Raw genomic sequence first — 25,861 nt, 5'->3', positions numbered from 1 at the left:
CTTCAGTAGCCACGATTCTTGAGGCTGTGACATATCCCTGATCTTGGCAATGTCATTATTGTGTTCAGTTTAATTTTCTTTACTCTCCAAGTTTAGTAGCAATTTGTCCTCCATGTCAGACTGCCAGTTTTCCGATGTAGGGCACATGAAAAGAATGTAGGGCAGGTTTGTATTAGGTTGTTTGCAATTCCAACATATATTCTCTCCAGACAGTTTTACTTTGAGCATCATGTTTGGGGACCAGTAGGCTCTAGTCAGAGTATGCTGTTGAACTTACTATTTACAGGTTTGGGCATGTTTTCCACGCATGGCAAAGGGAGCTAACAAAGCGATATGGTAGATTAAAGTCCAGCCTCTGAGTCAGGTTTACATTGCCTAAAAAACATGGCACAGTTATCTATTAGACACTTACGCAATAATGAGGAGGAATTTCTGAATCTGAAGTGGCAAATGCGTAACTAGTCAAAACAATGGGTTACTTTCCTGTAGATCAAGTTTTGAGAAGGCCTTTGCTAAGATGCATTTGACATGTAATCCATTACAAAGTTGTTAATTTGGTGTGTTCAATTGCTTGGACAGATTTTGAAATCTGACTATTTTTTCATTTTCTAGAAGATGTGCTATCTTGTAGAAGCCTACGTTAGGCCAATTCTACTGAACCAGTTTCCCAGCGGAAATCTGAAGCAGATGGTTGTTCAACAGATTTAAACACAAGAGTTGTTGCTGATCTTCTGTTTTAAGTCGATTGAGGTGTTTTTTTTTGTGTGTGGGTGTCTGTCAGTGAATAGGGTGAACGATAAGTGTTTCTTATTGACGGTAAAAACAAGTCATACCACCTTGAGTTTCTTAATAGGAAGGCTCAATTCAAATGCTGTTGTTGAGCAGTGTGAATGCCTCATGGAATTCCTGTGAAAGGTGAAAGCCACATGCACCCTATTTTTTAAGATTTTTTTAGGTTGTAGAGGGCGTGTAAAGGTTTAGTTTTAGAATGCTAGATAAAGAGCATGTGTAGGTTTCAAATGGAACAAAACTCATGGTTGTGACACTTTTTGTTTTGGTCCATTTAGTTTAGTTAGGTTTAGTTTTAGAATGCTAGATAAACAGCACGTGTAGGTTTCAAATGGAACAAAACTCATGGTTGTGACACTTTTTGTTTTGGTCCATACTGTCAATTTCAGCATGTTCCAAGTCATTATCCACCTTGTTTATTTACAATCCAAAATTGAAGTTGAACATTTTTATGAGCATCTTGTGTGATGTGAAGTCCAACTTATTTTATCTCTTTAAATTCCTTTTTTGTGGGGATATCGGTTGTAATATGCTTTAATATGGAGCGAAATCTGCTTTGATTTTGGGCAATTTCGCTTGTATCCTGTAAACCTCCCAAAAATGTTTATTGGGTTGAAAAGACCAGCAACAGATACTAGGGTATTGGAAAATGGGATAAACATGTCATCTGCGTGTATGGGCCTAATTTTCTATTTGAGCTGTGAATTGGATTGCAGTAGCCACACATAGTGGCAATAGGGGATATCCCTGTTTAATGCCTTTCATAGATGTTGAAGTCATTGGAGAGCAGTCTGTTATTCAATGTGCATGCATATTAACAGTTTTGTCTATTCCATTCAGGACACACTAGTCCAGTGCTGGTTCTAATTTTGCGTTCTGGAGCGTGTAGTCCTGGATATCCCCATTATAATTTCAGGATTACAAGTGCCAGAATGTAAAGTTAAGTCCAGGCTAGACTAGTCTCCTGAATTGAATGGATAATGTTGGCATCTATGAATGTGGTCTGAGGCCCAAAATATAAAGATGCTTTGCACTCACAGAGGTTAGATCCAGTTGGCTAAGTCGGAACATCCCTTATGCTCCCTACGCAGCGAGAGACGGCATGTTCCAAACTCCAGTCCTAGAATATCTGGAGAAGGTGCTTGATAGTGAGAGACAAATAATACATTTTTGACCCCAACAATGTTTTTTCCACTGATATAATTAGATACCATTCCATGTGTTCGTCAAGAAATACATTACTGTAGACGTTTGATCAGCACATTGCTTCTCTTGAAAACTCATGTAGTTGTATCTACTTTTCTTGCTGATTTAGTTCATCATTTATTTTGGATGGGAAATTATGCCACGTGGCTTACTGGAAAGAATTGGAGAAGCTGTTTTTAATTAGTCTTCCTGCAGAAAGGTGAGCTAATATTCCTGCTAAATGATTTTCCCTCTGAAATATGTTATCTGTTGGTTATTAACGATCAGAAAACTAATGCACTGAATATAAAGGTGTAACATGCTCACATTGTCTTTCCACGCTCCTGTAAAAGCTCTCCGTAGTTCTGCCATATTATTTCATGTTTTATGTTCCGTTACTCAGCTATTCTGTTGTTTTTAAATGTCACAAATAGGAGTGTCTTTGTTTTTTATTGTGAATCAAAAATGCAAAGATTTGACATTTCTTACTCTATATGATAAAGAGATTTCTCGTAGCAAAAGTGCATTTTTGAATGTATTATTAGTGTGGACTTCATTAATTGTTCATCACCGAACAGAAACCTGGCTACGAAGGGACCTCATACAGGCATTGGAATAGACGCTCATCATCCCAATCTGTGATATCACTGTTAGGCAGAATTATATGCAGTACCCTTTAGGAACACCACACTCAATTAAGACTACAAGTGACAGTACACATTCACCTTTGGTACAAGCCTGTACTACACAGTAAAGTGGTAGCAATGGTTGGGCAGCCAAACTTAACTCAAGAGCAAGTGAGCAGTATCAAATAGTTACACAAAGGACAGCAATTACTATGATTCAAACAAACACTGATTCAAGGTTTTCAAGTAAAATAATATACATGCATTCACTCATCAGTTATATAGCATTTCACTAAGGTAAAGCAGTTTAAAAATCATACTCTTAATACACCACACCCAATAAGTTCCAGACAAGGGGGAGTGGCTACGGTGCCATGGAGTAGGTTGCAGATCCCAGAGGCTCCCGTGATCGACATTGATCCTGGCATTAACTATGACTAATAAGCATCTGCTGACTAATTATTGCAGTGCTTAGGTGGTCGGAAGGTGCAGGGCACGTGGTGGGCGAGGCTCGCTATGAATTGCAGCTTCCTGGTGACAGAATTGTAAGACGAGCAGCCGACATGAGGAACAAAGGAGATGGAGCTGGAATCGAGTGAACAGACCTATGGGGCAGTGACCGGTCCCTGCGAGAGGTACTGCTGCTGTGGGAGTCAGACGCAGCAAAACTTCCTCGGTAGCGCTGACTGTAACTGGCAACATTGTGGCAGCTCAGCAGCAATCGTGGACCGAGGAGGACTTGATACATTGTGGCTATGGACAAAGGAGTTACACAAGACGGAGGCTTTGCGTGAGCAGTGAGAGAGCCCAGACGGGAGCTGCGACCGGGAGCTGGACCACATCTGATAGTGAGCTGCCTGTATAGAATCGATACCATTGTGCATCATTATAACCGAGCCAGATGTTTTTTTCATTTGATACAAAGCTTCACGATATGCGCCATATACGAATACAAGATGGCGACAGGCCACCACGGAAACAAAGGAATGAGGGGCGGCCCATAAAACTCAAGTGTGCCCACACAGAGACGAACGGTACTGATGAAGGGGTGCAAGAGAGCTGATTGCACATAGCCTGTAGCTGACTGACAGGCTTGGGGAAGAAGCGGGACGGAACGCAACTGATGCGTATGCTCAAGCGGCCCTGGGACCCCAAGGGACCGAGAAGAAAAGGTGAACACCCACCCGAAAAGCACAGAGCGTGAGGAGTGCTCCGGTGGGGGGGGCAGCTGGGGAGCAGAAAGTGAATGAAAAGACGGCAGCGGGCTGCATGCAGGCTCTGTTGCTGTTGCCAGCGTGTGGAAGCAGGGCAGCACATCTACTCGCAGTCTTCAAAGGCACATGTGGGTTTGTAGTGTTCATAGTTAGTGGAAGTTCAAGTTGGGGTACAAGCCTACATAGACGAGCTAAGCAACTGGAGTCGGATTGCATAGGCGGGGTAAGAAGAGGGACTCGGACATGCCATGGGGGATCTTAAAATAATCACTTGGAATGTTAGGGAACTCAGTAGTTACCTGAAGAGAAGCACGGTTATGCTATACCTACGGAGGCAGAAGATAGATATTGCCTTGTTACAAGAGACTCACTTAACGCGAGATAAGATGGAGATAATTGGGAGGAAATGGAATGGAACTGTGGTGAGTTCGTCATACTCGGCTAATGCTAGGGGTGTGATCATTTGGGTGTCACCACACGTCCCGTTTCAGCTGTTACAGACGCTGGTTGAGTCGGACGGGAGGATGGTCGTGGTGAGGGGATTGGTGGAAAATAGGGAAATAAGTGTTGTAAACACGTATGCCCCGAACCAAAATACAGCAGCGTATTTCAAAACCCTGTGTAATAATCTTAGCATGTGTGTGGGGAGTGTGGTGATTTGGGGTGGGACTTTAACTGTGTATTAAACCCTAGGGTAGACCGATCAGATGGAAAAATTGATAGGCCCGCCCCTTCGGCTAAAGTGTTACAGACGCTGCTGCAAGACTTTGGGTTGGAAGATGTATGGAGGGCATGCCATCCTTGTGAGAGGCAATTCTCGCATTATTCTGCCCTGCAGCAACTGCACACGAGGCTGGATTATGTCTTCGCCACCCCAGAGATACTGACGGAGATCACGCAAGTTGAATATAAAGCTACGGTCCTCTCGTACCACTCGCCCTTTATCCTTAGATGGCAATGTTGTCCCCCGAGAGCAAGAATCCCGACGTGGCGCCTCAGGGCAGAGGCGCTCAGAGACCCCCTTTTTAGGGAGGACATGAGGGAGGAGATTGCTAGCTACTTTGAGACAAATACGGGCAGTGTGGATTCGGCGGGCACATTGTGGGAGGATTTCAAAGTTGTGATGAGGGGAGTGGCCATAGCAAAATCTAGGGGACTGCAGGGAGGGATCCTGGCGGACCTGCAGGAAACTGAGGGAGAACTGGTAAGGGCACTTAAGGGAGAAAACAGTACCACCCAGGGCGCTGATCTGATACTAAGACTGCAGCAGAAGTGTGCAGGGCACTGGGAGAGATTGTGTAACCTTAACTATAAAAAGTACATAGAAAGACTGCATGCGGGTGGAGATAAGCCAGGAAGGATCTTAGCATGGTTGTATAAGAGCGAAACCCCTAGATCCTCGATTAGATCAATAGTAAGGGAAGATGGAAGGGTGGTGGATACCCAAGAGGGAGTTAATCAGGAGTTTGCAAACTATTATGGGCTGCTATATGGGGATGATGGGGAGGATAATCATGGCATGATAATAGAAACATTGGAGGACATGGGATTGCCGCAGATCAGTGCCGAGGAAAGAGAAGAATTGGATGCACCAATTACTCTAGAGGAACTAGAGAAACAGTTGCCAACTAGTAAGACCCCGGGGGTGGATGGACTCCCAAGTGAATTTTACAAAATATTTAAGGACAAGGTGCTTCCCCCTCTGTTAGATATGTTGAATGAGGCGTATGAGCTAGGCAGCCTGCCAGAGTCACTCAGAGAAGCGATTATAATACCACTACCCAAACCTAACAAGTCAGGGCATAGCTGCAGCTCTTATAGACCCCTGTCAATGTTAAATCAAGACAGTAAAATTCTGACTGCCGTTTTGGCAAACAGGCTAAGAAGAGTCATTGGCAAATGAATACATCCGGATCAGACGTGCTATGTCCCCAATAGAAATATATCTAATAATCTTAGAAGGCTCCACAGAGTCATTGAATATGGAAACGAAAGTGAGGACAAGCTGGCAATTGTGTCGCTGGATGCAGTAAAGACCTTCGACTCGGTCAAATGACCATGGTTGTTGGCGTCCCTGGCTGGCTATGGGATGGGTCCAAGATATCTACAGTGGGCTAAAATGTTATACAGTGAACCGTTGGCCAGAGTGAAAACAGGGTCAGTAATATCGGAAAGGTGGAAACTCCGTAGGGGAACCAGACAAGGCTGTCTATGGTCCCCCATGCTTTATATATTGGCCCTGGAACTCTTAGTGATTTATTTAAGGCAACAATATGACCCGATAGGCATCCCTGTGGGAGGTGAACGACACCTGATATCCCTATATGCAGACAACATACTATTGTATTTGCGGCACCCAGAGGAGAACCTCCAATACATTTTGGAGGTGATGGGTAGGTATGGGGAGATGTCTGGTATAGCGGTGAACCCTCAAAAGTCAAGCATGTTCCCATTAGGTGTATATAGAGGGATCCTCCTGAAACAACTACCGGTGTTGCAGGTACCATGGGCGGCCAGTACATTTCGCTATCTTGGAATAGATATATACCACACAGCGGAAGACGAGCACAAGCCCAATACAGGGGTAGCCATTCATAAAATAGAGAATTGCATGCAGTTTTGGGTAAAGCTGCCTTTAGCAATGATGGGACGTGGTGCAATGTTAAAGATGGTGGTCTTGTCTAGGCGCCTGCATTATTTCGGGAACATCCCGTATTTGATACCAAAGAAGTTCTTTTGTAAACTGGACAGCATATGCAGGGACTTCCTGTGGCACGGTACACGAAACAGAGTAGCCCTCTGGAAGCTACAGAATTTTTACGAGAAGGGGAATATAACATTGCCTAATTATGAAGTCTACTATGTTGCAAGTCAGCTGCAATATGTGGCTAAATGGCTCTCGGAGGAGGCAACTTCTGAACACAGGTTGCTCATGCGGGACTGTTCCCCATTTTATCTGAAGGAGATCATGTGGTTGCCCCTAGCAGTAATGGACGGGCGCCCAAAAAAGATGGTGCTTGGATGGAAGATGTGGCGTAGGGCTTGTCAATTGATGGAGAACCCATACCCGTGCTCCCATCAGGTGCCACTGGTTGCACTGGCGGGTGGAGAAGAGCAGTTAAGGATGCTAATGAGAAACCACTGGGAGCCGGCTGGGATAGTGACAATGGGGGATATTTGGCAGGATGGGACTATAACAGATTTCGAGGAGCTGGGGGCGGAAACTGGGCTACACAGTGGCCAGTATATCACGTATCATAGATTGGTGCAAAAGATTAAGAGCACGTGGCCTGAACTGGTTCTGGAAGAAGAACCAGATGCCACTATGGACACAATATACGATATAGCGGAGGGGGGGACATGAGACATTTAGAATGTATGAGATGATGATGTCTAAAGTGGGGAAGGAGGTGGCGCTGCTAAGACTGGAATGGGAAGGGGAAGTGGGAGCCCCGATGGAAGATGGGATGTGGGAACGGGTCCAAGGGTATCACAAGACGGTGTCGAGGAACGCAAGACTTCAACAGATGCATCTGTATATTACGCATAGAGCGTATCTGACACCCCAGAGGATAGCCAAGTTAAAAAATGCAGGATGGCAGGCATGCCCTAAATGTGATGAGGAGAACGCGGGCATGGTGCATATGTTTTGGTCATGCCCGATTGTTGAGAGCTTCTGGGGGGGAGGTCGCCCATAAACTTGCAGAAAAGGATATCAAGATCGTGGTGGATACAGTGTGGGCCTGCCTGTTAGGAGGATTCCCTAGGCCACGAAAACGGGGGCTTGTAAGCAAGCTGAAAGTTCTGGCATATGCACTTGCGAAAAGGAGAATTGCTATGGGATGGAAGACATGCCATAAACCACGATTGGAGGTATGGTGGAAAGATTTACAGAAATGGGCGGAGGCGGAAACCATGGTATGGCAAGAGGCTAGAAGTGCTGGGGGAGAGGAGGAGGCTGAGACCTTGATGGCTTGGAAACTATTGATAGCAGAACTATTTGGGTCAATGCAAGACCCATCAGAACCCGCGGAAAGGAATATTCTAACACAAGATGCAAGAATAGAACATCAGTAGAAATAGGCTCGTAATGGGGGGTGGGATAAGGGTGGCAGTGAACGTGATTGAAGAATGTATAATTGAGACGTTACTGTATACAATGTAAGTTTGGTTTGTAATGTTTGTTTAAATACTTAATAAAAATGTTTTTACAAAAATAAAAAAGTTCCAGACAAGTTAAGCTCACAAAATGAAGTGGGAGAAAAATGGCACTCCAGCAATTTAAAAGGGCGGGAAAGACGATGTTAATAGAAATTGCACCACACCAACAGGTAAGTACTCAGGGCAATTGAGCAAAAGGAACTACAGTGATAGAATCAGATAGAAAAGGCTTAGGGCCAAAGTCAATAGGACAAAAGTCTTTTGCTCAAGATCACACGTTTCAGGGTAGTTCACGGTAAAGTTCTTGCCACGGGTTCCGGACGAGGTTGTTTGGTAGAAAAGTTAGTTCAAAGAGAAGAGAAGGACAAGCCCTCGGATTGGAGAAAGATTTCAAACACTTTCACCGCGGCTGAACGAAACGAACAACCAGATTTGCACAGTACCTTAAAACGGAGAGGGAGCTGTAGCTGAGGCGGACGTTCCTGGTAGTTCCTGCAGACTCACAGTTCCTGAAGCGACTGTCGTACTGAAATGTAGGAAGACTGGAGGGTCCTGCACTACCCAGGGAAGAAACCAGCAGCAGAGCAAAACAACAAAAAAAGGTGCACTCCTTAAAACCCAAGCAGGGTCCGACCTTCCTGGCTATCCGGCCCAATTTAGCTCTGTACATCGAATTCTACCAGATGAGGGGTCCTGGCTTGAAGTTTGGGCGAACTGGTTGGTCCCACCAGCTCAAAGGAAGAAGATTCCGGGAGGATCTTCTCTGTCGTCAGATTCTGAAGATTCGGACCTGCAGCAGGGCTTCACCAGGCGGTTCAGTCGTTGTTGGGGTCCTCTTCCATCAGTTCCTCGTTGGTTCATTCCAGTGGCGACTCTGCCTTTCCAGTCCCAGAGAGACTTTTTATGCAGTTTTCACCCATTCACACAGCCTGGCTCCCAATCACACAGCAGGGTGGCTGTCCTGGCAAGGACAGTCACCCAGCCAATCAAACAGGAGTGCGACTTGGGTTACCAAGGGAACCCATGGCCGGGGTCCTAAGATCCCTCCCTCACATCCTGACTTCCCAGACTTTCAGGCGCCTTAAGGAGGGCTTTTGTGCAGAAGCCCGCGAAAAGGTGGCGAACAAAGGGACCAAACCTGGTTTGGTGTGCAGAGTAAAACATGAGAAAGACTTTAACAAAAAGAAATGACGAATAAACCCAGCCGGAGCCGAAATAAAATATATTTGGTCAAGCGGGTTTATGTTCGAGGCTAATAAAATAGCCTAAAACAATACCATGGTTATATAAAATAACCGCGGTATGTAAAATAGGGTAGTTACCACTGCCACCAGCCAAGTCTTGATGAAAAGGTAGCGAAACAGTGCTCCAAGAGAAACAGACAAAAAGGAATAAGAATTAACCCTTTCCAATACTCCATCTAAGATGGGTTGTACTGGGTCTGTGATTTAAAGAGACTACATAAAGTTAATGGCAACATTCCATGTTTCTGGGAGACAGTAGTCAGTCCCAGAAAAATTGAGTCAGTGGGAAGTCTAAAAGAAAACCCTGTGTTACTACACTCAGGGTGCTGTGTAACACACATACAAATGATGCTCATGGAGTAGGTGAGGCTCCAGAGCCCAAGATCACACAAATGGTAAAAACACACACAGCAAAACACATGTAAGAGTGGGAAAAAGGCTCACACTCTTACCAGGTGAAAAAATAAACCCTAGAAATCCAGCAAAGCTGCTGGGAGACTCATTAGTTAAGGGAAATTAGCCATTTATGAGAATTCTCCCTAACAATCACTTACTGCTGCAGTTGCTCATCTGTGTGGTGGCACAGCAGACTATGATTAGGATTATGATTGATTATTTATAACGTGCTTAATACCCAAAGGTTTCTAAGCATGGACCCGGTGTTCGAACCTGTGTTGCTCCGCGTCGTCTTGCTTCCAAGCGAGCGCGTTGTCCCTGAGCTATCCTCCCAAGACTAAATGCAGTGACTTTTAAATGCAATGCTCTTTTACATGTTTCATCCCATAATCATCAAAGGTGTCAGTAGTTCTAACTGTCACCTAGGTGTTGTAGAGGTCGCAACAGGCATTATCATGGGTGTGGGGGGAGGGGAAAGAGTGGGGTTGGGGTTGTGTTGTACACAGTAGACCTGTTGTGAATGGCATCTGGAAATCACAGTGCCTCTTTGTATCTGCTAATGGTTGGTGTTTCTGGTGATGCAGAAGTGTTTAATGCTCTATTGTTGCCAAATCTTTTTCGAAAGTATTTAGTCCTCCCACATATTCCTTATCTTTGATATTTCCTAATAGCCAGCTTGCTGCTTTTGAAAAATGGTTTCCCAGTAGAGGGCACTGCGTGTCGATTCCTGTCAAGTTGATGTCCCTCAGAGGCCTCCGTCTCAACATCAATGTCATTGCGGGTATGAGTAGCGTGCGCAGCGTCCATTGCTCAATTCCTTTTTTCCGTGCTGCACAGCTTCGGGAACGTAATGCTCGGTTCCGTGCAAACATTGAAATTCTGCGAGTTTCCTGTCAGAAAATCTTCGATCGAGATGGCCTCTTCTTCGGCTCTATCTATGCCCGGTCTGGGTTAAAAAAAATGCTGATACTGTGGGGCTAAGATGTCCATGACAGATCCTCACAGGGTCTGTTTTTGGTGCCTTGGGGCAGCGCATCCGTGTTCGGAGTGTGAAGACTATATGCCGGTGATGGCGACGGCCTTGAGGGGAGCACAGGGGTAAATTGGAGAGAGGTAAGCCCCAAAAGTCCATTACTCCGACCAAACGCACCTCTGATGAGTCGAGGCCTTCATCTCCTCAACGTAAAAAACACTCCCGATCTCGGTCTCGGATCCACCATTCATCCTCTTCTAAACATGCCAAGAAAAGGCGCCACAGGTCACCTTCCACCTCATCCTCCAGCTCACCGGAGAGAGTCATATGCCCTACCAAGCATAGTTCCCCCGCTCAATGGGAAGAATTTCGCAAAAGTGTATGTTGAAGGTATTCGAGAAAGCGGCCTTGCCCCCCTCAAAGACACCTAGAGGCGATACCCAAGGTAAAAAGCCTACTAACCCACAAAAGCCGTGAGTCCTAGAGAGAGAGTGCTAAACCCTTGAGTCGAGCCGAAGCCTCTGTGACGCACAAGACGTCATCACTATTGACTCATAAAGTGAAATCGTCGAAGCCAAAAACTGCGTCATCAACGCCATCGGTGACTCCGTCAAAGGAAGGGTCATCGACGCCAAGAGCGCCAGCCTCCTCGACGCCTTTAGGTAGATTACCTTTGACAAGTTTGTTGAAGGCGTCGACGTCTCAGTCTATTCTGTTGACGACCTCGAAACCTATAACTGTTTCATCGAGGCCAATGACATCCACATCGACGATTTCAACCTTTTCTGCACCAGTAGTCAAATCTATTTCCCCCCGTTTCATTTGAAATAACATATATCCCTCAAACTCGTTTAGATTATTTTAATACTCTATCCTCAATTTATGCGTAGGGTGAAAATTCTGATGAAGAGAGACCTTTTGGGTTGGAGTATGGCAGACCTTCTATTCCAGAGGAACTGGTCTCCAAAGAGTCCAGAATGAAACATCTTCAGGACTCCCTGCATGAAGCAAGTGGGATTGCTACTTCCCCAGAAGTTGACTTTGGTAAATCTGACCCAGAGAGCAATTATAGAATGCAGAGAGCAATTATAGAATGCAGAGAGCAATTATAGAATGCTCATGAATATGGTGATGGAATACTTGGAGTGGTCTAGGCCTACACCTGTGTATGAACAAGGCGACCTTACCAATATACTTGATAAGGGACCACAGGAGGACCCTGTTCCATGTAATAATTTCCCCACAAAAAAACTACAATTTTTCCGCAATTATTTTGCGTGGCGATATCTTTGGGGGGACTTTATTACATGGAACCGATAGAAGCTATTCAGCGAGATATCAACCAAAAAGCACTTTAACTTACTCCAAACCCTAGAGAGACTAACTCTGCGATAGAACCTTTCAATCCATTTCAACCTATCCAGAACTGCATTGTAGAATCTTGTGTCCATCTTGAATTCTTCTCATTATATAGCCTGTGATAATTGTAGCGATAATCATCTGTGCGCTGATATTTTCTGAAGAAAGTCAAGTGTCCTGGCGCCCAACAATCAGAGAGGAAGGCGCCCTGTTCTGGTGGTTGTCCCGTTGGGTATCTTGTACTTTCATAGCTCCTTAGTATAAGTACATCTTTCATTTTGAAATCTTGACTCTGTTTCTGAAAAATCTACCTTCACAAAAACCTCTAACTTTTGAACCGTACGTCTAAGAAACTAAATTTAAATGTCATTTTGAAGCTGACATCCTCAGCATTCAAATTCCTTATACTTTTTCTGCAATTGCGTTTCCTGCATGCAGAAAAGTTGCTGCGAATTTGAAATTTGGCTCAATTTCACTTTATGTAAAATAACTGTTTCTTGTTTTCAACTTCTGAATTTTGTTTTCCATCTGCTAACCATTCTATAATCATTGCTAGTGTTGACCTGACCCAATCCAAAGCAACTCTCACTAGTTCTGAATCCCATTTAGCGAATTAAAATCATTTTTAGCATTTTTCCCATTCTTTAAACCACATTTAAAAGCAATTGACCTGTTTAAAATCATACCTGTTCTCTCTAAACTTGCTGGGGGGAATCAGGATTGAAACTGCAATTGTTGATTGTTATTCCTGATACCTGTGTGCCCTCATTCCATCTCTTCATATTGCATAGTGGGGGGAGTGAGTAGTCAAAGGGGAAAGAGTGATCATATTGTCTTTTGGTTGAAGTCATATCAAGTTTTATTTCTGTGTTGCATTCCTTCCTATCATTGCAATCTCTTGAACCCATACAAAGTATTCTCTGCTAGATTAATCCTCCTATACCTACTCCTAATTGATTAAAGGGGTTGTTGTTATTATAATATTACCCATTGCTGATCGTTGTTCATATTCATAAGTGTGATATTCAGATATTATTCATATTCATAAAAGTATAATCTATATATTCAATTCTTCAAATAAATCTTTTAATTTGCAAAACAAACCTATTGCTTGGTTCAGTGAGACCGGGGGAATTCAAAGAGAGGGGCATTATATAAGGGTAGATTTTCCAGAATTAAGCAAATTTTTGACATAAAAATATATAAAGACGGGTTTCCATTGGGCATCCCATCCTAGGCATTGACTTAGTTGGAGTGCTGGATTGAAATCACTTACAGATTGGGGGCTCATAGCGGGACTTCTGGATTAGATCTACCACTTGTGCAGCTGAATACAGTGTGCTAACGCACAGGATACATAAATCCTGTTGGGCTACCACGCTGTGTTACGCTGTAAAAGCACTCCTCAAAAGGGAACGCTCTAAGGAAACGGTCTGTTTTGCAAACATAAAATAAAAAACTTGTGTAAGTCAGGAAGGAAATTAATATTTCCAAAATGGCAACATTGGTAGACATCAAGATAACTAGAGAACACCTTTTACATAAGTTATTTGTGAGAGGTGAGTGGACTGAACAGGACCAGAATGTGTGGTTGCAGGCAATCACACAACAGATCACTGCAACTGGGTTAGATATCTGGAGAGATCAGGTTCCCTTACATGTGGCCCTGAGTGAACTATATATGGCCCTAAGGCCAAGGATGAGCAAAATAAGATTGCCAAGATAGCGGCATATTTATATTTATCAATGAGAGCCACACAGGACAAATATGCTGAAGGCCAAGATCTGGCAAGTAGGCAGCTGATGACATTAGAAAAGTCCCAATCTGATCTGGACTCTTCTGAGCAGATGCTGCAGAAGAGCCAGGAGTCAGAAAAGGAAAGCAGGCTGTATATAATTAAAATGAAAGAGGATATGGGTATTCTGCAACAGGAAAAGGCAGACCAGGATACCAGAATTCTGGCCTTGCAGAACGAGTACCAAGAAGGTTTGGACTCCCTACTGCAGAGCCAGAAAAAGCTGGTGCAACAACTGGATTTCAACAGGGCATGCGCAGAGCAGAGAGTCACCCTGCAAAGCCATTTAGATAGAGAAAAGGCAGAGAGCAATACATTGATTTTGAACGACCTGAATACCCAGGCAGAGTTTGATGAAGAGCGCCGGAAAGCTGGTGCCCTTCAAAGGCAGAGGGAAAACCTGGCAGCATAGAGGCAAGCTCCTACTCAGGAAAGGAACACCTTAGGCCAGGAAGTCTGTCACTTAAAAGGGAAACTGGAAGAAAATCACCTGGCCCTCCAGGGACTGGGTGACCTCCAAAAAGAGCATCCAAACTTGTTAGAGCACACCAGGAGGGTGGAAGATGCTCTGGCAAGGAAATAGCTGGCCAGTCCTCAAAGACAACCCAGGAAGCACAGAGTGAAAATGAGGCTCTCTGTCAGCACAGTGATAGGCTCCAGCGACAGGTAGCCATGCAAGAGAGACTGATAGAGACTAGTAAGGCTTTGATTGAGGAACAGAAAGCTCAGGTTCTTGCATGACAACAGGGAGCAGGGGCTGATAGAGATGAGGTTCGCTGGGAAAGGGAAACACCTAAGCATAACCCCAGGAACCCTAGTACCAGAGGCCTTCATCTCTCCCAGTCCCTGAACTCTGCCACCCACATGTCCCCTTGTGCACATGAGCCTAGGGTCACGGGGATGGCAGATTACTTTCCAGTTAGAAGTATGGGGCTCATAGATCGGCACCTCCCAGGTATGGATGGGCGGGCATCTGGGTATGGGCACCCAAGTATTGTGAAGTTTAGTGGGGAACTCAAGGAGAGTAGGCCCAACCTCTGCCCAGTTAGGACAGTGGGCGGGTACCCATCAAATCCGGGGAGCAAGGAGGAATCAGAAGACTCCTCTGAGCGCCCCAGGACACAGGAGTCTAGGTCCCCACATTCTGCCAGCTATTCCCAGGCTCGCAGAATCCGGGAGAACCTAGAAGATTAGACGGGCACCTCTGGGAGCAGTGCCTCTGAGTCAGAGGATGAATGGACCAGGGTTACCCGAGCTAAGAAGGCCAATAAGGCAAAAAGGGCCTTGCTTAAGGACCCCTTAAAACAAATCAAGGCAATAAGGAGCATCATCACGCCTTATCATAAGAACGCTAAGTATTCTGTTTGGGAGCACTTAGAGCTCTTTGAGCAGATGATGGAAACTTTCCATTTGAAAGACAGTAGTAGCTGCATTCAGTATGTGAAATGGACATTCTCCCCAGAATACTCCAGTTTCTTTGCGGGGCTGGAGGACCAAAATCATTCAAGATGGTTCACATATAGGGCGGCATCCTGAAGCATTTTTCTGTTCACAGAAATCCCCAAGAGGCTCGCAAGGCAGCCTAAAATTTACAATGTGGGGAGGATCAGGCCCCACAAGAATTTGTGCAGGAGTTAAAGCGTGCCTTTGCGCAGACTACCAGAAGGGTGTGCACGGACAGCAGAGAATGTGTTGATACTTTTTTCCATGCTTTACCAAAATACATCATGACCCAGCTAGTGAGAGATTTCATGAGAAAAGATCACTAGACTGGGTCATTGAACAGGCCACCCGGATCTATGAGGTGAAAAAGCCTGTACAAAACAAGAATGCTCAGAAAAGCCCCAAACCAACCAACATGCCTGCTGCTGCTAAGGTGGCAGAGGTAAAGGTGGCCCCCATTTTTGATTTGGAGATGGGGGGCCTAAAAACCTGCCTGCACAGCAGAATTATTCCAAGCCCAGAAGGCCCTCGGGCCAGTCACAGACAGGGAGCCAAGGAGGTAGTCCCACAAATGGGATCCCTCACTCTCCTGACGGTGTAAGTCCCCGCTACAAGGGGAACAGACCCATCCTGGGTTATGTGTGGAGGACTCCTGCCCAAGGGGGGGGATCTAACCAAGCACCTAACCCCGAGAACTTCCCTTCTCACTTCCCACAGGAGGGCAGAAATTCCCCAAATCCTGGGCAGAAGTTTTTCTGCCAGGTACCCACAAAACTTTCAACCCCAAAGTCATCCATCCTTCTTTCCCCAATTTCCTGAGCCCAGGCAACCTAATCCGGGAGAGGGGAGGCCAAGGGTGGAGGGGAACCCAAATCTTCCCAACCCGGGGTATTACCAGAGAAGGGATAGCTACCCTTCCCGGGATCAGCCCAGGGGAGAAAACAGAACCCTGTATCAGCCTGAGTGGGTTTCACAGCTAGAGCGCCAGGTCCAAAACATGCCACAGGATCTGGGTCGTATGCTGAGGGCTCAACAGAACCCTCAGATGTGCATGCCGGCACAGAATGCCCCAAACTCTGGACCTGGTGCTCCAGAACAATGACGGGGGAAACACCCCGACAACCCACGAGTTCCCAGGGATGAGGCACAAGGGGAAGGGGGGTGTAAAGTCTTGGAGGAAGCTTCATTCCCCACTTGTAAAAAGCCTCTGGAAACCCAGTAACCAGAACAAAAATCTTCTGCCCCTGAAAGTCTGCCACCCAAGGAGCAGAGGGGAGGTAGGAGAAACAAAGAACCCAAAAAGACCCATTTTGAGGAGGAGGTACAGATCTTCCAAATTGAAGGAGAGGGGTCCTCAGAGGATCCTGGGAAATGGATCCTCTCCTTCAGAGATGGGGGAACTCCTCCCAAAGAGAAATGGGTCCCAAAGGATTCAAATCCAGACAGGGTAGATGTGGGGACTGAGCTAGTGCCACCCATCATCCAATCCCAGAACCAACAGTATCAAAATCCCCTGGTTCAAACCCATCCTGGTGTCTGCCTCCAAGAAGGGGGGACGGCCCAGAACCGGAACCAGGGCAACTCAAAACTCCTCCCATCTCCAGTTGCCGACTTTTCTTTACAGATTACCAAGACTTTACACAGAATTCGGCCCAAATCTCCTCTCTCTCAATGTCCAAAACAAAAACAACTAGCCCACCAGTTGTCCAAAAATGTACATTATCTGTGCCCCCTTGCGGAGAAGGAGGGAAGATACTATGCCCCGGTACAAATACAGGGGCAGGGTACAATTTTGGCACTGGTGGACACTGGATCCCAAGCTACCCTTCTGTCCAAAAGGGCCTTTGATAAACTGAATTCAGGAAGGGGGGAGAATTATCAAATTCCTCTCACCTCTCTTCCTGGACAACTTCAGAACTTTGACGGGACGGAAATTCCCATCGAGGGGACTGCGGATTTGGACATTAAAATTGGGCGACATGAGGTGAAGCACCCGGTCATAGTTGGACTCCAGAGGGCACCCCTTGTTTACTAGGGAATGACCTCCTGCGAAGGTTGTCACCCCTAATAGATTGCGTAAACAAGGTCCTCTGGACCGAGACTGGCTGACCAATAAAGTTAAAACAGAGTGTCAACCATGTTAGTTTAAACGGCACATGTCACATGGTTGAACAAAAATCTGACCAAGTAGAATTTCACTTCCAGAACAACCAAATTCCAGACGTGACAGTAATAGCAGTAGGACACCAGACTGGTGATGGGGGGTCCTCTGTATTTCTGAAAATCAACCTTCCTTCCAGTTTAAGGTGGCATTCCACACTGGAAGGAAACACTCTGAAATTCTTTACCAATCCACAATCAGACATTCCCACTCCTATAGTCCAGAAAGAGGTGAAATCAGCTCAGAACCTGGCTGATATTCAGCAAATTGGAGAGCAGTTGTTCATCCCTGTTCAGTTAAATGAAGGGAGGGACTCTGTTCTCGCCCGAGTGTGTGGGAACAACAGCAAGAGCTTAATCAGCGAAGCCATGTTCCGCCAACTCCCAAAAGATCCAGCCATTCTCACATTTAAACTGATAGACAAATGGGAAATGGATATGGAGACATCCAATTCCAAACATCTCCTGCGAAGCAGGTGTATGCTCAAAATCTCCATAGGAAACAAGAGCACAGTCCATAATTGTTGGGTCGTGCGAGACGTCACTGCCGCCTTTTACTTAGGCAGTGATATTCTCAATTGCTTTGCCATTATTTTGGACCTAATAAACTTCAAAATTTGGTCCCGATTAGCGGATAATCCCATGGGCTTTTGATGATCCAGAGAGGCATTTAGGTAAGCACAATTGCTGCCTTATGCAGTTGAAATTCAGATTGGAGAGGAAGTCACCATCCCAGAAAGGACCCAACAATTCTCCCTGTAAGTGAAAGTTAAAAAGAGGACAGAAATTGAAAAACCCTAATGCTTATATTCATCTGAATGCTTCTCTCCAACAGCAAGGGTTGGGGATAAACCCAACACCATTAGACAACATAGAACATGACACCATTCCAATAAAGGTGGATAACAGCGATTTAAAGAGTATCACTCTAGCCGCATGCACCATTATTGGAATGGCGGTTGATGACTGACATTTTTCCATTGATTTAGGCAATGAACTGTTAGGACGAATCCCCAAGGACTGTTTTGACAGTGACGGTGATGACAACACAACACCAGACAGGATCTTTACCCGGTATGAGGGGAACTTCCTGGTGTACACTTCCTGCCCTTATGGTAAGGAAGATATGACTTGTGACTTCAGGAGGGATGAGGTGATTTTCCAGGTCCATGAGGGCTGCCTTTCCCACCTGAAGCCACCAGTCAAAATCAGCACTCTGACCAGGGACTTCACCCAGCTGGAGGAGGCCGCTGAGATAGCGAAACCAGAAGTCTTTCCAGGCTTCAGGCTGATGGTTGAAGAGAGAGTAAACCTAGCTGATGCCTGTGAGACTCTGGAGCAGAAGCAAAAGTTGAAACAAGTTTTCTTGGATTTTCAGGATCTCTTTGCGGTGGACTCATATGACTGTGGTCGCACCGACATCCACATAACAATTCCCACGGACCCGGGCATGACTCCAGTGTTTGTGAAGCAATATCGCTTGCCTCTCTCATCAATGGAGCCCCTTACTGAAATAATTAAGAACCTTGAGTCCCGTGGGATAATCCGTCCAGTCCACAGCACCTTCAATAATCCGGTGCTGGTGATATTGAAGCCAAATGGCTGTGGAGACTCTGCGCCGACCTTAGGGAGCTCAACAAACGGGTCCATACTTGCCGATGGCCACTTCCCTACATTGATAACCAACACAGGAAAACACAATTGCACACCAAAATAAGTGTAATTCAATGAAAGGTAATCAGAGAAATAGACATTATGGTAAATTGTTCAAGGTGCGGGGGAGAAAAACACAGCCTTGGTATCTAGGCTGGATATATACAGAGAAGAAGAGAGGAATCCATTGAGGTTAGCTACGTCCCCTGCACACTTTCTGAAAGGCCAGAGATGGCCTAATGGAGATTAAGTATCGAGTTTTAAGCAATTAGAATCACTTGGAATTACATATGAGTACAATTTCAATAAAGAGTTCAATAGAGAGTTCGTGTTCACAAAAAAACAATTTTTGCTTTTTATTTGCATCTTGATATGCCCAACGCGTTTCGAGTTGTGTACACTCTTCATCAGGGGCAGCATATTCAACAATTAAAGTGTACAAAAAGAAAGATTGTATACAACAATATATTAGTATTTGTTTAGTACAATTTGTGTTAATCGAACATAACATCAATTCAAAAAATCACGATTGTTATTTTTAAAGAATTAGTATCTTTTTTGTAACAAAACATCCTGTCATTTGTTTAGTGACCCCATTGTGACTCATCACTAGAAGAGCAAATATTAATGTGGAGCGGTGTTAAATTGTACGTGAGTATTAATAAAGATATTTGATACGTGCCAGAAGTGGCCTGGTCCGTCTAACTCTTGCACTCAATGCGGGGAAGTAAGGGATTATCTATATAGAGAGAGAAAAGATATAAGGGGAAAACAAGGATGATGTGCAATCTAAACAGGCATAAAGAGTGAAAAGGAAAATCATTATCTTACCAAAATAATTTTTCCCAAAAAAAGGAAAGCAAAAGTTGCTGGATATGTCAGTTGGAATTAGCTGGATGTGCTCCAGACGTTCAACCAGGTAAATGTTGTAGGTGTCTTAAATGTAAGTAACCTAGTATCTAGAAAACAAAGCATACAAATGAATAGGTCCAAGGACACTATGCTCATAACCGAAACTCCCAAAGGATTGTCGACCTCTGCATTTATAAAGAAGGAATCACTCTTCAGTATTGTATTTTAGAGATAAATCTCATTCTTTTAATATATTAACGTTGTGTGAATCAGGATATAAATGAACAATTCAAGAAAAAAAGACATAAAAATGGTTTGCTAAAACAGAACAAACAGACAAAAAAATCTTTACCACACACAGTACCAAAACATTTTTGGGACAGTCTCCAAATAGTGTGTGTACAACAAACCCAACCTCTATTAGGATTTGTCAAGAAATTCACATAATGCAGTGTACATATTCATATCAACATTGTAAAAACACATAGACCCATTATAGAAACACAAAATTGTTTTGCTTGTGTGGACAGCATTAATGTGCTGTGGTTTTAGGGGAGTAGTGCGTCCACACCAGGTGCCTTCTTCAGGACGGAGTTCTGTGCAGAATGACGTCTGTGCTGTGGGTTAATAAATTTCATAGGCAATGAAATCGAGATCCGCTAGCCGCATGGGCTGGTCTCTGTGTAATCCTCTCGCTTGAGGTATCTGGGTCGAAAAGCCTGATCCAGGGTTGTGTCACAGAGGACACTGATTGCACGGCTGTTAAAGCTGCAGAGTAAGCAGCCTGTCTGCAGTGGTGCGCGTGCAGGGTCTCCTCTGGCTGCTGAGTCAGACGAGACTGCGGGGGGCTGGCTGCAAAGCGTTCCATACCAGGAGCCCAACCTTTTGATTTAGTAACCTAATATCTACAAAAGGAGGAATGTATGACAAGGGATTTAGTATACTCAAAGTATCTAGGCGTAAGCCTAATTGTATTTGCTGTAAAGAGTACTTACTAGATCATCAACGGCGAGTAGGGAAGCTTCCGAATGCGGTCAGGAGCGACAAACGAGTGAGCTAGTTGATGCACGGCCGTGTATTTATATAAATGGCGGCTATGTCGAATTATTTAAATGGATGGAGGAACAGATGATGCAGTTATTGATAAACATAATGCCCTCTTTGAGAAACATAAGGGTAGAAAGAGAAGTAAGTGCTAAGGAACTTTGCAACATGTGATACGAAAAAAAATGCAATCTACGCCACCCGCTGCCCAGGCAAAACGAACAGGAAATTTAAAGACAGGTGGACAGAGCACAAATCCTGTATCAGGACAAAAAACTGCAAATCCCCAGTGTACAGACACTTCCGAGACAAGAAACACAATGTTTCACAAATGAGATTTGTGGTACTGGAAGTTTTGCGACCTCTGAGCAGAGGTAGTTGTTAGGCAGAAACCTGTGCAGTTCCCTTTGGGAACACTGCAAAAGATTTAGGACTACAGGTGTTAGCAGTAAACCCACGTGGTAGCAGTCTGTACCACCCAGATTTACCTGGTAGCTGTGGCTGAGCAGTCAGACTTCCCTCAAGAAGAGGTAGGCAGTATGCAAAGTATACACAATAGGCACTCAGAAGCAATAGCACAAGCAAACACTGACCAGAACTTTGGTATCAAGATATATAATTATTTAATTAAAAACACACCGATTGAAACACTCCAGCACTATTATTGTAAATCACTCTCAACACAGTTACTATTATTATACATACATCCCTTATTCCTTATCAGACAAGTCTTAGTTAACACCACTTATTTCCAGACAGAGGTGAGCGCTTAACTATAGATGACACTCCAATAAGTTAACAAAAAAGGGATGGAAAAAGGCAGAATGTAGAACAATACACCACACTAATACTTAGGAACTCTTAAGCAAGGCCGGAATGGCAAAAGTTTCTTGTGAGCCAAAGTCCATAGGCCGGGCCCACTCTCGGAGATAGCAGGGCACAAATGCACCCAAGATCACACAATGACAACAGGCTTAAAAAGTCTTGCAGGGAGTTCAGAAAGGTTTTAGCTAGGCTCAGAAAAGTTTAGCCAGGGTGTCCCAGGCTAACCCAGGTTCAAAAGCCGGGGGCTAAATCTACCCGTACAGTCGGTTGCAAGGGAAGCCAGGCGGATCACGGTACCTTATGTGGAAAGAATCCTCCAGCGGGGGCAGGTGTTCCTGGCAGCGGGTGCAAGTTGCAGCGTCGTCCAGAAGAAGAGAATATCTCGACGTGGAGGAAAGATGAAGGTCGTTGCACTGCCAGGGAAGAAACCAGCCGCAGAGTTTTCCGGTTAAAGGTACTACCCTTTGATTTGCGGTAGTGGTAAAACGTGGTATCCCAGTTGCCGGGGTGCTTGGCGCAGGCAAGGCGGCCACGAGATGCTCCATGAAGCGAAAAAGGAAGCAGACTGGTTATCCCCACCAGTCGAAGGAAGAAGACTCTCCGGGCTGGAGATCTCCTCTGTCGTTGGGAAAAGTGGTGAGACGGTTCAGCAGGGCTCCACCGGTGGTGTCGTCATATCGGGTCGGCTCAGCTTCTCCCTCGTCAGATTCTTAGGTCCTGTGGCAACGTCTAAAGTTCCAGTCCCCAAAGCCCTGCTTTTATGCAGAAAACCCCCATTCACTCAGCCTAGCTGTCACTCAAACATGCTAAGTGGTGAGCCGGGCGGCTCACCACTTGGGCCAATCAGGACAGAGTGCGACTTGAGTTGCCTAGGCAACTCAGTCCAGGGTGCCTAAATTCCCCTCCACCCCTCCTAAGTACCCCAGATAGAGTGGCACCACTTTGGAGGGCTTCTGTGGAGAAGCCCGCCAAAAAGTGGAACAAAGGGCTCAACTTGGGTTGGAGTCACAGAAGCGAACACAAACGCCATTTTAGAACCGAGTTCTGGCAAAAAATACCAACCGGAGAATTAATATTAAATAAATAAACCGGCGGTATGTTCGAGGCTATAGGAATTAAATAATTAAAGTTGGTAGCCTCGAACAATGGGAAATCCCATAGGGATATATTTGCGGTCGAATATAAAAAGTAGTATCCACTGCCACCAGCCAAAACTCGATCAGGGGGGTCGGAGACGTGCCCCCTCGACTAACAGACCCCGGGGCAATCGAATTGCCCTGGCCAGTACGTCCACAGTATGATGGTTTGTACTGGTTCTGTTCAGAATTTGAGACTAGTAAAGTCAATGGTGACTTTACATGCCCTGGGAGACAGTAGTCAGTCCCAGGGTATGGAGTCTATACTGGGGGGTCACTATGACACCCCTGTGTTACTGCACTGAGGGTGCTGTGTAACACACATCACAAAAACACATGAAGCCCTATGGAGTAAAAGACCCCATAGCCCATTAAACACATCTAGAGTCAAAGAAACACATTCAAATCGTGCCCAAGAGTGAGGGTAAAAGAGTCTTGCTCTTGGCAGGAGAAAAAAAATAAACCCCAAAAATCCAGCAAAGCTGCTGGGGGACTCACTAGGTTAGGAAATTCAGCCTAAACTGAGAATTCTCCCTAACACTCCACCCCCCCCAGACTAAGGGACAGGAGGATTTAATCCACTCCTAGATGAACCTCATACCTCTAGTCGATGACATACATCCTAGAGAGTCCATCAGCATTTTGATGGTGACACCCTGACCTGTGCTGAATGGTGAAATCAAACCCTTGCAGGCAGATTGACCATCTCAATAGTTTTGGATTTTCTCCCTTCATTTGCATTAACCATCTCAAGGGTTGGTGGTCAGTCTGAATGACAAAAGTAGAACCATACAAGTATGGCCTAAACTTCTTCAGTGCCCACACAATAGCAAAGCATTCTCTTTCGATTGTTGCCCACCTTGTCTAAGGATCCTTCAGCTTACGGCTGATGAAGCAAATGGGGTGCTCCCTACCTTTCCCATCCAGTTGGCTAAGGACTGCACCTATTCCTAAATTGGAAGCAATACTACAATGAAGGTTTGCAGGTAGTCAGGAGCTCTCAGTACTGGAGCTTGGCAAAGATCCTTCTTCAGGCTTTCAAAGGCCTGATTGCACTCCTCATTCCATTTGACCTTCTTAGGGAATTTTGGAGAGGAGATTACATTCAGTGGGGAGGCTATGGTCCCATAGTTCTCTATGAAATTCCTGTAGTACCCAGTGAGGCCTAGGAAGGCTCTCACCTAGTTTGAGTAGTAGGTGTTGTCCAATTCTGCACAGCTTCAATCTTGCTGAGCAGAGGCCTTATTTCTCCACCTCCTACCTCATGCCCAAGGTAGACCACTTTACTCTGTCCAATTTGGCATTTACTTGCCTTTATGGTCAGACGGGCCTGCTCAAGAGCCTGCAAAACATGTCCTAGGTGTTTCACATGTTCCTCCCAGGAGTGGCTGAAGACTCCAATGTCATCCAAGTATGCCATGCAGAAGTCCTCCATCCCAGCTAGAACTTGGTTTACCATCCTTTGGAATGTAGCAGGTGCATTTTTCAGTCCAAAAGGCATAACCTTGAATTGGTATAAGCCAACTGGGCTAGAAAATGCAGTCTTCTCCTTGGCATGGTCTGTCAGGGCTATTTGCCAATAGCCTGACGTAAGGTCAAATGTGCTGAGGTACTTGGCTGCGCCAAGCCTATCCACCAACTCATCTGTCCTTGGCAAAGGGTGGGCATCAGTCTTGGTGACTGCATTGAGAGCTCTATAGTCCACACCGAATCTCAACTCTTTGGATCCTGCCTTTGGTACTAACACAACTGGGCTAGACCATGGACTAGTAGAGGGCTCTATTACCCCGAGATCAAGCATCTTCTTGACCTCACCTTTGATGTGGGTTCTGACATTCTGTACCCTTTGCTTTTGACTGACAGTCACCAGTGAGAATATCATGCTGGCCCCAAGGGGTCAAGCCTGGTGAAAGTGAGAACCGGAAGGCAAACTGATTTAACATAGGTTTGCACTCTTCTTGTTGCTCAGGTGTCAGATCGGAAGAGAGATTAACTCCTTCAACCTTTTCGTCCAAAGGTAAGCCTAAAAGGAGGTCAGGTAGAGCTTCACTCTCCTCCTCGTCTTCCGATGAAGCTAGAAGCAAGGCTCCTACTTCTGGTCTAGAGACATAGGCTTTGAGGCGGTTGGTGTGGAAGACTCTGGGAGCGTCCCTGGGTATACCCAGATCCACCAGATAGTTGACCTCTCCAAGTTTTCCCGCAACCTTGAAGGGTCCCATCCATTTGTCTTGCAAGGCCCTCTGCTTTTTGGGAGCATAACGAGAACTAGCTGGTCTTGAGTGAACTCAACCATGTTTTCCCTCTGATCATGCCAATGCTTGACCAGAGCTTGTCCAGCTTTCAAGTTGTCACTTGCTTCTGCTATCATGTGTGACATTCTCTGTCGGAGACCTATCACATAGTCAGTCACTCTGACTGGCTTTGGGGAAGGAGCACTCTCCAACCCCTCCTTGATCAGGGCCAATGGACCTCTGACCGGATGGCCATAAAGAAGCTCAAAGGGAGAATAACCTACTCCCTCCTGAGGGTCTTCTCTATAAGCAAAGGGAACGCATGGCAGTAGAAGGTCCCACTTTCTTTTAAGGGGTTCCTTTAAAGCACCTATCATGCCCTTCATGGTTCTTTTAAACCTTTCTACCAATCCATTTGTCTGAGGGTGGTATGCTGTTGAGAACTTGTAAGTAACTCTGCAGGTTTTCCACATGGCTTTCATGTAGTGGGACATAAAATTCAACCCCCTGTCAGAGATGACTTCCTTAGGAAACCCAGCCCTGGTAAAAAATACCAAGGAGGGCCTTAGCCACAGCCGGAGCTGTAACAGTCCTCATAGGAATTGCCTCAGGGTACCTAGTAGCATGGTCTACTACAACAAGGATAAACCTGTTGCCTGAGGAGGTTGGGGGATCAAGGGGACCAACAATGTCAATCCCTACCCTCTCGAATGGTACTCCCACAACTGGGAGAGGCACTAAAGGTGCCACATTCTTGGAACCAACCTTACCAGA

At 45.4% G+C, this 25,861-nt stretch overlaps 1 protein-coding gene across 3 annotated transcripts in view; it reads left to right on the top strand.

The window, feature by feature from the left end:
- The window catches only part of INTU (inturned planar cell polarity protein), a 1,700,152-nt gene that overhangs the window by 763,183 nt on the left and 911,108 nt on the right, over positions 1–25,861 (top strand). For all 3 annotated transcript variants that reach the window (XM_069631109.1, XM_069631111.1, XM_069631110.1), the window contains exon 6: positions 2,105–2,194. In XM_069631109.1, coding sequence (XP_069487210.1) covers positions 2,105–2,194 — 90 coding nt within the window. The remainder of the gene's footprint in view (positions 1–2,104; positions 2,195–25,861) is intronic.

Source organism: Ambystoma mexicanum, chromosome 6q (genome assembly GCF_040938575.1).
Source record: "Ambystoma mexicanum isolate Mex_15411 chromosome 6q, UKY_AmexF1_1, whole genome shotgun sequence".
NCBI classification, from domain to species: Eukaryota; Metazoa; Chordata; class Amphibia; order Caudata; family Ambystomatidae; genus Ambystoma; species Ambystoma mexicanum.
Note: the sequence above shows the minus strand (reverse complement) of the source record. Positions and strands in the feature narration are given on the sequence as shown.